This window comes from Aquila chrysaetos, chromosome 5 (genome assembly GCF_900496995.4).
Source record: "Aquila chrysaetos chrysaetos chromosome 5, bAquChr1.4, whole genome shotgun sequence".
Classification (NCBI taxonomy): Eukaryota; Metazoa; Chordata; class Aves; order Accipitriformes; family Accipitridae; genus Aquila; species Aquila chrysaetos.
The window spans coordinates 37,852,416-37,864,943 of NC_044008.1; the positions used below are offsets into that span (position 1 = coordinate 37,852,416).

Below are 12,528 nucleotides of genomic sequence, written 5' to 3' on the forward strand. Positions count from 1 at the left end.
ATTTCCAAGGTACTGCACAGATGAAAATCAGACATTTCCTCAGCCGTTCATGCTGGAGAATCACATCAGCCTCATGCATGGCATCAAAAACCCAGACTTATCCCAGATGGCCAAAGCAAAAGCTCCAGAGAGAGACACAGCAGAAGTAACCGATATATTTTCATTGAAAAATAAATGTACCTGGCGAGTAGCTGTTCACTTGGGGTGTTAGGTCAAGCTGCAGCCTTGCAGCAGTCAAGCCCTCTCGTCCATGTGGCAGATTTCCTTCCCCTCCTCTCAACTCCATCCAGTTTGCTTCTCTCTGGCACTGTCATGACCAGAACTGAAAGTGCAGCTGAGCTGCCACAGCACCAGGGCAACATATCTTGCATTTTTCAAGATATTCTTGAACACGTGGCCCTGTGTTTTACTGGCCTTTTTTCAGTCTACTTGGTAACCAGGTGTAATTTAGGTTTGTTATTACCCTTGTTTTCCCCTGCCACTCTGTTCATGAGCCTGGTATGTTTTTCCTCTTTCTCCCTTGTTTTTTCTGCTAGTTACAAAAGATTTCTTTTCTGTTTTAAAATACTTATTAGATCATTACCTATGAGAACTGCATTCCTCCTAAGTAGGACTGTGAAATTTTTTTCAGCAAATGTAACTGTTCAACTGATTTTATTTCGGGTTGGTTTGGAGTGGAGGGTTGGCTGATTGGGCTTATTTGCTCCATTTACTTTAAAAATAGACGTACATTTTCTGTATCACTGCAATTTATCGTTCATCTGTACCCTAGCATTGAGGGATTGCAGCCAAGACTGACTCCCCTCTGTATTTATGCCGTAAGGAAACCTGGGGTAACTCAGGAAATCACTTCCATGAGCTGGTGGCCGCTTCCCCCAAGCAGAGCCGACGTACCAGGGCACCCAGCTAAACGGGGGCAGACGGTGGCTTCACGTGGCTCCAGCTGGGTCTGCAAATACAAGCCTATAAGCTGTATCCTAAACAAAGACTGCTCAGTGCTGCTGGATAAGGAGATAACAATCACATGAAGGGACGTATGCAAGTGAGCCATCCTCACGGGAGGAGAAGCACACTGTGCGATTATAAGACAGAGGAGATGAGTTAATGAGAGATGCCATGAAGAAAAAGTGAAGGGAAAATGTTCAGAGTTAAATCTGAGAAGCATTGTCTGGGCTAATGACCATCCCTGTGTCCCTCAGCTGTCCCTGCTCTGTGGGCTTCTCCTTCCCACGCCAAGTTCACATTCTCTTTCCCCATCACATTTCTGCCCAGCTAACCCCTCCCAGGTCTCCCATCTCACATTGCAAGACAGCAGTTGAGATCCTGCATGTTGGGGTGAGGTGTTTGGGTACTGGTAGGAAAGGCAATGCAACAGGAGTCCCTAGGCATAGCTTCATTTAGTTTGTATCAAAATACCGATGTGTATTCACCCTCAGGTGTCTTCAGATAAGCGTGAGGGATTTAGCACTTATTCTTCCATGGGCTTGAACAATAAAGTAACTTTTTAATCTAATTTTTTTAAGGCAAAATCTCCAAAGAGGATGGCAACGGATGAGCTGGGTCAGGCAGAGACCGACGTGGGTTCAGACGTGCCACCAGCCAAAAAACTGAAAGCACATTGGAAATGTGCTAAATGCGGATTTGCGACAGACATCAGTACTGAGTTTCAGGAACACATACCTCGGCACAAGACAGACAGCTCCACCTACCAGTGCTTGTTCTGCGGCTTGTGCTACACCTCTCACATCTCTCTGAACAGACACCTCTTCATTGTTCATAAAGTAAAAGACGAGGAGGAAGAGGAGGAGGAGGAGGAAGAGGAGGAGGAGGAAGAGGAGGAGGAGGAGGAAGATGAAAGGCAGAAGTTACAAAGGGAGATGAGTGAGAACGGACACGAGGGGTATAATGGCGAGATGAACACTACGGCGGAAGAAGAAAACCTGAAATGCAAAGAGTGCAAAAGTGACTCAGCTCTTTGTGAACACAGTCAGACGTGTGGCGTGGAGGGTCCTAACAGCACCTCGCAGAACAATCATACAAAGTCTCTTAAGACTTAAAAACAAAATAACCCTTTTGGTTGGTTGGGGGTTTTTGGGGGGTTTTTACTCAAAATACAGGGTGGGGACGGGGCAAATCTTTGAAATATTCTGTTGATTTCTTGGGATGGACATTGCTTTCCGTTAACTTCTATTTGTAAGGGAAATTTAAAAAAGAAAACAACCCTGCCATTGCATCCTAAGCACTAACTCTCTGCAAGACCAGAGAGGTGAAAAGGGAAAGCAGGGCAAGAATCCTCGCTGGAGCTTGTCCAACTCCTGAGGATCAAGGAGCACTTTCTGCAGCTGCAGTTTCCTTAAGATGAGCTCTCTTCCTTCGAGTGTGCACTGCCTCAGCCTCTGGCCGGAGCCCCAGCCTTGCCTTCCCTATCTCGCTTTCTTTCTCCTTCTATTTATGGCTTCTTTTTTTCTCTTCCCATCCTGCCTTTGTTTTACTCATTTTAACTCATAACACTGTCTCAGCAAAACACACTTGTCAGGACCGTGGTGGCTGATCCGGGATCTGCGTTACACGGGACGGGTTCAAGCTGTAAGTTGTGCTGATTTTTCCTTAATTGCCCGAATAACAACCTTGTTTTCCAAAAGGCAATTTAATGAAATGTCTTGGACCTGAATCATCCTGAAAGGGAATTTTGTAGCCCCTGTCCTCTCGAGTGAGCACAGCTCAAAGCCACGTGTCGTGTTAAGGAGGGCCTGGTGCCCCTCGGGGACTCGCTGGCTGCGTGTCAGTGGAGTTGCGCTGCCGGGAGCCGTCCCGGGGGTGGGTGCAGCCAGGCCCGGTGCTCGGTGGCTCGTCCTGGTGGGCAGCTCGGGCAGAGCCGGGTGGCAGGTTGGCATCATCCCCAGAAGAGGAGAACATCCCCGGCCCCTGTCCGTGCCGTCGGCCGGAGTGAAACCGTCCCGGCACTCCTGATGGTGTCAGCTCTGTCCCGGGGCTCCCTGACCGGCTCGTTTTGAGCTGCTGCGGCAGAGGAGGGGAGCGCAGCCCACAGAGGCGTCGGCAGAAGCGGGAACCACCGTCCTGCGGTGCCGCAGGGGCTGGCGCTCCGCCGGTAGCTCTTCTCCCACCGCGGCTCGGCGTCACCTGGGAGACGTTTCCTTCCGCGTAGTCATATTGACTCTCTCTTTCCTCGCTCCCCCGTCACACACGCGCTTCGTGTAATATAATTATCTTCTATACCATTATTTTTTTTATGTTGAGCCAGAACCCTGCTCGTTATTGTTTACTATGACGATGTTTAAATAATTTAAGAACTATTTATCTTATTGCATTTGGATCACTCACCTTCTCGTCTCGACGTGTTTTGATACGAACAGTTTGGACTCTTTGTATTTTTTGATACGGTGTACGTTAGCCTAGGGGATGTTTTACCAGGTAGCCTACGTAGAGTTAAGGATAGCAGGGGGCACTCCCGAGCCATCACGTATCTATTTAACCCGCAGCGGCGTTCGTGCCTTGCTATGATGTTTACTTCGAAGTATTGCAAATAAAAGCATCCAAGGGTGCCGGCCTGCGCGTCGTCCTTGGCCCTGGCCGCCGCGGCCGCCCCTTTGCCGCCTCCCTGAGGGGGCGGGGCCGGAAGTGGCCGTGCGGCGGGCGGAAGCGGAGGGGGGCGGAAGCGGGGCCGGAAGCGGAAGCGGGGCCGGGCGGGCGGTGCAGCCGCCGCGGTCGGTGCCGGCGATGCTGTCGCTGGACTTTCTGGACGATGTGCGGCGGATGAACAAGCGGCAGGTGCCGAACCGGGTCGGGTGGGGGTGGAAATCGGGTCGGGCCGGGTCCCCGGGGGTCGGATCGGGCCGGGTCTGCCCTGCCCGGCCCCGGGCCGCGGAGCCTGACCGACCCCCTCTCCCCACCCCCCAAGCTGTACTACCAGGTGCTGAACTTCGGCATGATCGTTTCGTCCGCCCTCATGATCTGGAAGGGGCTGATGGTGGTGACGGGCAGCGAGAGCCCCATCGTGGTGGTGCTGAGGTAAATCCCACGGCGCGGGGGGTGAAGTGGTTCCGCGGTAGCGCTCCGGGGCGAGGGGTGAAACCCCACGGGGCGTGGGTAAGGGCTGGAGAGCCGCGGGCCCCGGCGGTGCTGGAGCCGCCCCCCCTTCCCACTCCCCAGAGGTTTTCCAGAGGGATGGGGCAGCTGGAGGGTCCTGGCCCGTCCCCGGCGGGCGAGAGGCTCTCCGAGAATTCGTGCTCTCCCGTAACGCAGAGGAAAAGCAGAGGAAAAGCGAGGGAAGAGGAAGTAGGTAAGCGAGGCTGGCAGCCTTACGTAAAATTAGCATCTCAGCCTTCCGCCTCGGTCAGCTGGCTGGATGCTGCGTTAGAGAGGTGATCCCGAGGAAGGGGAAAGAGGAGGAAGGACTTCAAAGAAATACGACGAGAGTGCAACCCCGGCGGTTCTGGGTTGTACCAAACCTGCGGGAGAAACGCTCAGCGGTGTGGGTGAAGGAGACGTGAGGAAGGAAGGCCTTGAAGCAGGGGGTTATGAACCTGTTGCTTGCGGGGGATCATCCCTCTATAAAAGCAGTGTTTGTGGCAGAGCTCCTCTTCTCACCAAGGCTAACGGCACTTCCCGTAGTAGAAGTTATGGTAGCAGAACATCGCAGTGTACGGGTACCTCCTGCCGTGCCCGTCTGCACGTGTTGTTGTTGCTACGTGAATAGTTGAAGTCTTGGTTAATGAAAAGGGAGTTGAAACCTTTGAGGTGCCAGGGAGTAAACTTGTATAGTGAAAAGGAGTCATTGGGTTTTTTAAATGGGAACTGGCTTGCTGAAATGCCTGGTGAGCTTTATTGTGTGTTCCATTGCATCCTTAGAAGTATCCGCTAACTCTTCTTTCGCAGCTGCTTGGTTTTTTTCCTGGCCTTCTAGTGAGCTGTAACATGGCCAGGAAGAGGGGAGCCTTAGCTGTACTCTTTTATATAGGGGTTATCACTCTGTAACTGGGTATGTTTCAGGTGTTGCCCTCGCAGAAGTGCCGTGCAGTAGGTACCACCAGCGTTACTTCCACCCTCCTACTGCCTGGGACAAATTCCTGTGGCTGAAGTCCTTGGGCAGCCGTCAGATGCTGGCGTGGATGTTGCACAGGGCTTGTTCTGTGTCCACGTTGGCCTTTCTATGTGTTTCTACGTCGGTGTTAATTGCCACATGCCATTTAACAAAACTCCCTCCTGATGGGACTGTGAAGATGTTTCATGCTGTTCCTCCCAGTGAATAAGACAGGGGCCATTAGGTCACATCCCTTCTTCAGCGATGTGATCTTCTGTTCTGAATAGCAGCTTCTGCACTCTCTTGAGATAAAACATGAATATATGTGGTACTTAAAGTTCATCATTTTGTTTTGTACTGCATTATTTATCTGGAATTAAGAAGGTTAAGTATTTTCTAACACTTGCCATTTACAAGACAGAAGAAAAATAACTTGAATAGCATTGCCTGAAATGAGATCGTTAAGCAAAGTGGTGAATCACAATAACAAATTTTTAGCACACCCGTCTGTCTGTTCCAGATGGGAATACAAGAGCCCGTATGTTTTCAGTGCTTTGTTCGTGAGCATGATCTATCTACCTGCAAAAACCAAAAATAAATGAAATAAAAAAAGCTTCTCACCACTGCAGTGCTGCCAGTGTAGCCCTTCCAATGAAGAGCTCAGAAGTCGAGAAGATACCATTTGTCATCAGCTTTGTTGTTATTAAGAAAGCAGAAGGCTTTTCCTGTTTGGTGTGCTTTTAACACTGGCTGCTGGCAGTGCTCTTTTCCCAGCAAATCTAAACTGCTGGTAGTGTGGTGATTGAAAATCTGATTGTAATAGTTGTTAGACACATACCTGGTCTCCAAGGTGTTTTTCTTTGGAGCTCTTCATTGAGGTTCTTGTGAGATGTTTCTTAAAGGACTATAAACGCCAAAACCTGATTCTGAGTGTTTAAATATTGTTCAATTGCTCCTCTTCTCTTTTTCAGTGGAAGCATGGAGCCTGCTTTTCACAGAGGAGATCTCCTGTTCCTCACGAACCGAATTGAAGATCCAATCAGAGTGGGAGAAATCGTGGTCTTTAGGATAGAAGGAAGGGAAATTCCTATAGTCCATCGCGTCCTGAAAATTCATGAGAAGTATGTCAAGAATCTGGGGGTTGTACTGCAGACGTTTAGCTAAATTGTATGTTTCCTCACCTCCTTGGGTAAAGAAATGGGTGGGATGTGAGTAACAGATATCCAGGTGCTGTAGGAAGTAACAGAGACATTTCAGACAGACAAAATCTGCCCTCCTTGGTTTACTTGTAAAGATTATCCAGCAGAATGCACAAGCTGGGGAGTTTGTGCCAATATCCTGGACTCCCTGTGCCACTTAATGTCTCCTGTGCCATCATTTCCGTCCCAAGCTGCTACGTAATGTTGCTGTGTTGTCTCCTGTAGGTATGGCTGCATTTGTGTGTGTGAAGTGACTCTTGTCTGTAGAGGTAGAGCTTATGGAAGAAGGGTATTTTGTGTGTAGCATGCATTATTTTAAAGCGTGTCTTTATGGTCCTGGTTCCTGCTCTCATGCAGAGGCAGGGTGTTTCTTTTCTAGTCTGTAGGAAGTTTTGCGTTGTTGTACTTGGAGTCTCTATGTGCGCTGCACTCTCCGTGTACTGTTCGTTCTCTAAACATTTAGCAGGTTGCATGTCTGAAGGAATGAAGCGCAGTCATTCTGGTTTGATTGCTGAACAGGGCTTAGTTTTCCAAGGAAGGCTTCCCCTGCAGCCATGAGCCTTCCGATTTTGCTGGATGGAACTGTGACTGCTGCAGGCCAGTCTGTCGGGATATGAGCCAGCCCCATGAGGCATTTGAGTGAAAACTAAATCTTGAACTGGATCCCGGGTTCTTCAAGCCATCTCTGAGAGGGCAACAGTTGGATGGGGTCCCAGCATCTGTTTCAGCTGAGTAAATGCCTGCTGCAATATGAATGAACTGGGGCTATACCAGCACTCAGAGATCTGTTCCTAGGTTGAGTGAATCACTTGAATTGTATGTAAAGGTGGCATATGAAGATTGCTCTAGTCAAGTGAGGTTGATGGGATAGAGAGGGTCCCTTCCCCCAAGCATTCGTAGCAGCCACAGCTGTTGGGACTTCTAGACCATTTGTCTGGCCCAACATCAAGGTCAACCAGCTTCATGCACATAAATAGTCCAGCTGAAATACTGGCTGGATGAGGGAGTGGCACCTCTCCCAGTAGATGGAGCAGATTCTTTGCTGTTCAGATTTATTCTGTACCCAAAACTTTTAACAATGTCAGTTTTCAAAGTACTGTTCTTTGATACCACTAATTTAAAAATAAGGTCAGTATACTTGGTAAATTTGATATCTAATGTTGCACGTGCACTTTTTGTGGTGTCTTGGGAACACTTCTAAGTGAAACGCTACTTTCCTCCTCCCCTGTTGCATGCTGAAGGCTCAGCTGGGCTCTGGTGCTGCTGCTTGGGCTGATTTTTGAAGAGGCAAGAAAGGTCAGGGTCTTCTTTCTCCACTCTCAGCCAGTGAATGGGAAGGAGAAGCAGAAATGTGCATTCTGTGCAGCAGTTCATCTCCAGATACCACCCACCCTTCTTTTTTTGTCTGGCTCTATCTCAGCACTAGGTATTAAGGTGTCCTGCACTTTTTTGTTGTTGTTTTAAATCTAACAGGACCATAGTGCCAATCCTAGATTCTGTGAAGTAAAGCCATTGTCCAGTATTTTGGGTTTCCTTTAAATAAAACAACAAAACACAGACCTGATCTTTATGTTAGGAAAGATAAAACTGAAAAATCTGTACTGTGACCTGAAGCTGGGTGCTGAAGGAAGGACTTGGATATCAGTTGCTTCTTTCACTATTTAAAGAATATTTTTCTGGTGCCAGTTTGCCATTCAGGAGTGTCCTCTGAATAGCTGGAGTTTCCCATTTCTTCCTGTAGTTATGGACTGAATATGAAACTGAAAAGTCTCTGTCAAAGCTGACAAGAGTGTCAAAATGAAGGAAAACAGAAACCCTGTTCTCAGTGATTTTGTGGCAACTCAGGCTCCAGTTCACATCAGTATCGTTTCAGTGAGAAAATGTTTTTTACTTGCTAGCTGTTTCTTCTTTGTTCAGAGTGAAATTGAGTTCATTCTTTATCACTAAATACAGAGTCTGCGGTCAAAATTTACTTAGTGGTTTTGGTGCAGGACAGCCAGACAAGATTTCATTCACCTTTCAGACAGCAGAGCAACTGTGCTGTGGGCTTTTCACGCTGATTCGTGATAGAGCATTGAATCTGCTCAAAAAGATGGTGCGCTCCTATGCCATCAGTCTTCAGAGCTGAAACTACATTATCTGCACCTTTGGGTATCTTCATCTTTTTGCAGACTGTATCTCTTAAGCTCCTAGAGTGTTTGTTGTTCCCACACTGTGAGCCAAATGTGCTTTGAAGAAAGATCTGTTCTTTTTTTCCCCTTTTTTTTCCTTCCAAGCTTCTCCTGTCAAGTAACACACATTGGTATTCAGGCATGATGAAAACAGCATGAGCTCTGAAGACCTTCTGCATGCTTTCCCGTGTTGCATTTGATCTGTCATTTCTGTGAGTATGCCGACAGAATCAAGCAATGAGAATGCTCCACCTCAGCATCTGCCTTCAGATGCCACAGGGAGATGACAGTCGCTGGCCGATCCCTGAGTAGTGGCACAAACTCCTGCTTAGAAGCAAGCATTGCTGGCTGGCCAGCAAGCTGAATGGAAATGACTGGGGAAGGATGCATAACATGGTGTATAAAGCTAGAGCGTAACAGCAGCTGTTTCCAGGTCAAAGCAAAGGTTCATCTGCTCCAGGATCCTGTTTCTGGCAAGCTAATTCATCTGAGGACCAATGAAAGACTAGAGAGAGTATGTTAGCAACAATTTCCCTGCTTTCTGCAAGTTGTGTCCCTGCTTTACGCAAGCATAAAGTCACAGTTCTTTATTAATAGCCTCCTTTTCTTTTTTACATGGAGTATCTGGTCACTTTTTGAACTGTTATAATTTTTTGGCATCCAAAATATCCTTCCAGAGAGACGTGGTTTAGTTTTGCACTGTTGTTAGTTCTGCGTAGCACCTTCTCTGGCTTGTTTTAACCTGTTACCTCTGAGTTTCATTTGATGCCCTCTAGGTCTTGTATTGGAAGAGGCAGTGGAAAGCTGTTTGATTGTTGCTGTCTGTGTCGTTTGTATTGGACTACCGTCATATCTCCCATCAGTTCTGTCTTTTCCAGGCTGAAGAGTCCTGGTCTGTTGTTTCTTGTATGGAAGTGGTTCCAGACCTTGTTATCCATTTCTGAACCTTTGCCAGTTCTTCTCTCCATTTCAAAAAAGGATGTAGGGGGTTCAGAACTGCACAGAGCATTCAAGATGTAGGCACATCGTGAGTTCATGCAGTATCATAATGGTATTGTTTGTTTTGTTCTGTCCCCCTTTCCTAATAATTTCTAAGTTTCAGCTTGCTTCTGACCACTACTGAGTAGAACTGTATGCTTTACCCCAAAGTCTCATTTTGGGTGGTAGTACGGAGCCCAGAACGCAACATTTGTATATCAAGCGAGAGAAGCATGAACATGAGAGAGGTCAAAAGCAAAGAGGTGATAGCTGCACCTTCACTAGAAATGGCTCATCCTGCCAGTTCTGTTCTTAAACTCTGCTGGAAAGCTTGGCTGGGGCTAGAATTCATTCTTTCATTGGCAGTTTTTTTCCAAACCGTCTGCTTTCCACTGCATTTGTCAGAGTTTCCCTTTTTCATCCTGCTTGAACATGTAGGACACAAATGCTTCTAATATCTTTGTGTTAGCCTCTACACGCTTGTTCTAGAACAGCTTTTAATAAGTTCTTTCTCTCTGACTTACCTGGCTGTCTTGTCTTTGCTAGGCAAAACGGTGACATCAAATTTTTGACAAAGGGAGACAATAATGCTGTTGATGACAGAGGGCTGTACAAACGAGGGCAGCACTGGTTGGAGAAAAAGGACGTAGTAGGACGAGCGAGAGGGTAAGTGAAGTTGAAAAAGATGCAGCTTTTTACACTGCCCTCCCCCAATCCCATCTGTTAATCCCCCCTCTTCTTGAACTCTCCCTGCTGGGTTTTTATGACCTGCATGAAAGCTTTTCACAAGGTACTGTGGAGAGTTAAAAAACAAAGGTAGTTCAGTTCTTAGCTTGGCCTAAGCAAAGGTATCAAGCTGTGAGCTGCATCCTGAGATTTTGATGCTGGATGGACACCGATGCAAAGGCAGTGCATACTGAGGCATGATCAGAATTTTCATCGAAATTATTCTGCAAGGCACAGTCTTTGCAGGCAAGCAAGATCTGAACAAGGCAGATGCTAAAACACGCTCTGGGGCTGGTTGTCGCTCAGCCCCCACTGCCGTGGCTTCCCTGCTTGGGAGGAAGAAGTCCCAAGCCTGTTGACTGTAGCCCTCAGCATGCTTCAGTGGCTCTTCCTTTGTACAAGTACCAAGGCAGTGCTTCTCCCATATGCACCCTTGAATACTGTTTGTTTTAATAAAACCTTTATTCTTGTAGATTTGTGCCCTATATTGGAATAGTGACTATCTTAATGAATGATTATCCAAAATTTAAGGTAAGAGCTCTTTCATTTTCTGCCTGCTTCTCCCACCCCAGCTAAAATGACTTCATGAGAACTTTATACACACAGGCAGAACCGTTTGCCCTGTATGTTTGCTGCTGTTACTGCATCTTTAGATGTGAATGTGCACTCTTGCGTCTTCTCTTCTTTCTCTTACAGTATGCAGTCCTCTTTTTACTGGGGTTATTTGTGCTGGTCCATCGAGAGTAGCCTCTTGCACTGAAGTATGAGGTGAAGGTGCCATGGATTTTTTAGATGAACGTTTTACGTAGATGATGGTCTGATGTGCCGGGAGGAAGATGAAAACATGCATTTCAAAGCTTCTTGCCAGTTTGGGTTTGTTTTGTTTTTTACTGCGTAAGGGCGGATGTTTGTCACAGTATTTCCAATGGTTTGTCACATTTTAGCATTTTTAGTGAGTTTTTATATTAAAAATTTAAGCCAAACTGTTCAGTGTTTGTACTTTGAAGCTGAGCTTCCTCTCGAAGTGCCTACAGGACTGTGTCCTCTAAGTCTGTGCCTCCACTGGGCAAGCGTGGCCCCTGCCTGTGCTGACTGGACTGTCAAACGGTGAGCTGTGGAGGTGATGTTTTTTCCAACTGAGAACTGGAATAAAGATTTTTGCATCTCGCCCAGTATGAGCCCTGCCACGTTCTTCGTTATTGCCCTGCTGAGTGCAGCCTTGTTGCCCCGTGTCCTTGGGGGGGTACCTGGGCTTTGCTGTTGCAGACTAACTCCTAGGGCCTAGCAAACTAACTTGTCCTCTCTTTACAGAGAAATAGCAGCTGCTCCTCTCATTTCTTTTTGGAGAGTGCGCAGTCCTGAACTGTAGATCTGTTCAATATTTCTGTTTCTGTAAATTACACTGAAATAATCTGCTTAAAGACTGCGAGGTGGTTTGGGCAGAAGATGTCAAAGGATTACTTCATGCATAAGCTGTCATTGCGCCACTAGGTAACAGAAGAATGGAGATGGGCAGCACCCATAGCTGTTTGGCAGGGATGATTTAGTAGGATGCAATAGTAAAATTTTCTTAGTTTTGGAAAGGGGTTTTAGGTCTCTAATGATCCCTGCAGCTGGCCATGTCTTACAGCTCACCTGAAAGCTGCGGAAAAGCTGAGTCCCCACTGCCCTGAGGTCCGAAAAAAGAAACCGGTTGTCACCATGGCCATCAGCTTTTTTTCTAGGCTTCTCATTCAGGATGGTGATCCTGCTTGTGAAGATGTGGTGTCAGAGGAGACCCCAAGGAAAGAGGTACAAGGCAGAGACTCTAGTTATCAGCTTCGGTATAAATTTGTACCACCTGCACTGAGTGATTGACCATTATAACTCGCCTCCATGGTGTCTATACTGACTCATGAAAACATTTGGCTTTACCTTCACTAGGGCAGATCTTCTCAAGAGCAGGCAGTGGGAGCACGGTGCCATTGCTACCTCTGTCCGAGGCTGCCTGACTCCTCTTCTGCAGTTTACTTCCCGGTTGTCTCGCTAGGACAGCTTCCTCCTGACAGAGGGAGCCCGTCTCCTCCCCTGGGTTAACATCTCTCTTCTCAATCTTGCAAAATTTACAGACACTTCAAAGCTAGTCTGTGTTATTTTGGGTGCATTTCACTGCATCCTCTATTCCCTCTTCCTCATGACTGCTGCAAGATTCCGCAGCAACAGGGATTATTAAAGATTGCTGCCATGCACACAGCTTGTGTAGGGTAAAAGCAGTCAGGAAAGGCAAGGACAAAACCCAACGGGGTGTTTATGGTCTATTTTCAGTTCCTTGCATACGTACCTCATTAGGCTTGTCAGGCGTGTCCCATCTGTTTAGGTGAATTGTGCTGTTAGTTATGTCTGTGGGACCATTTTGCTTAATGCTCAGTAGCTG

General features: G+C 47.3%; 2 protein-coding genes across 5 annotated transcripts in view; both read left to right on the forward strand.

Moving 5' to 3' along the window:
- Nucleotides 1-3,562, forward strand: part of ZNF592 (zinc finger protein 592) — a 39,350-nt gene extending 35,788 nt beyond the window's left edge. For both annotated transcript variants that reach the window (XM_030014764.2, XM_041123998.1), the window contains 2 exons: nucleotides 10-145; nucleotides 1,524-3,562. In XM_030014764.2, the coding sequence (XP_029870624.1) occupies nucleotides 10-145; nucleotides 1,524-2,057 (670 nt within the window). In that variant the 3' untranslated portion in view covers nucleotides 2,058-3,562. The remainder of the gene's footprint in view (nucleotides 1-9; nucleotides 146-1,523) is intronic.
- An 89-nt stretch (nucleotides 3,563-3,651) lies between these two features.
- Nucleotides 3,652-11,290, forward strand: SEC11A (SEC11 homolog A, signal peptidase complex subunit). 3 transcript variants are annotated; one of them, XM_030015041.2, is made up of 7 exons: nucleotides 3,652-3,789; nucleotides 3,920-4,029; nucleotides 6,013-6,162; nucleotides 9,275-9,427; nucleotides 9,936-10,055; nucleotides 10,589-10,646; nucleotides 10,812-11,290. In XM_030015041.2, the coding sequence occupies exons 1-7, from the start codon at nucleotides 3,739-3,741 to the stop codon at nucleotides 10,860-10,862; spliced, it is 693 nt and encodes a 230-aa protein (XP_029870901.1). In that variant the 5' UTR covers nucleotides 3,652-3,738; the 3' UTR covers nucleotides 10,863-11,290. The 3 variants fall into 3 exon arrangements, with proteins under 3 accessions (XP_029870901.1, XP_029870902.1, XP_029870903.1); XM_030015042.2 differs by having other exon boundaries at nucleotides 9,290-9,427; XM_030015043.2 differs by lacking the exon at nucleotides 9,275-9,427.
- Nucleotides 11,291-12,528: the final 1,238 nt, after the last annotated feature.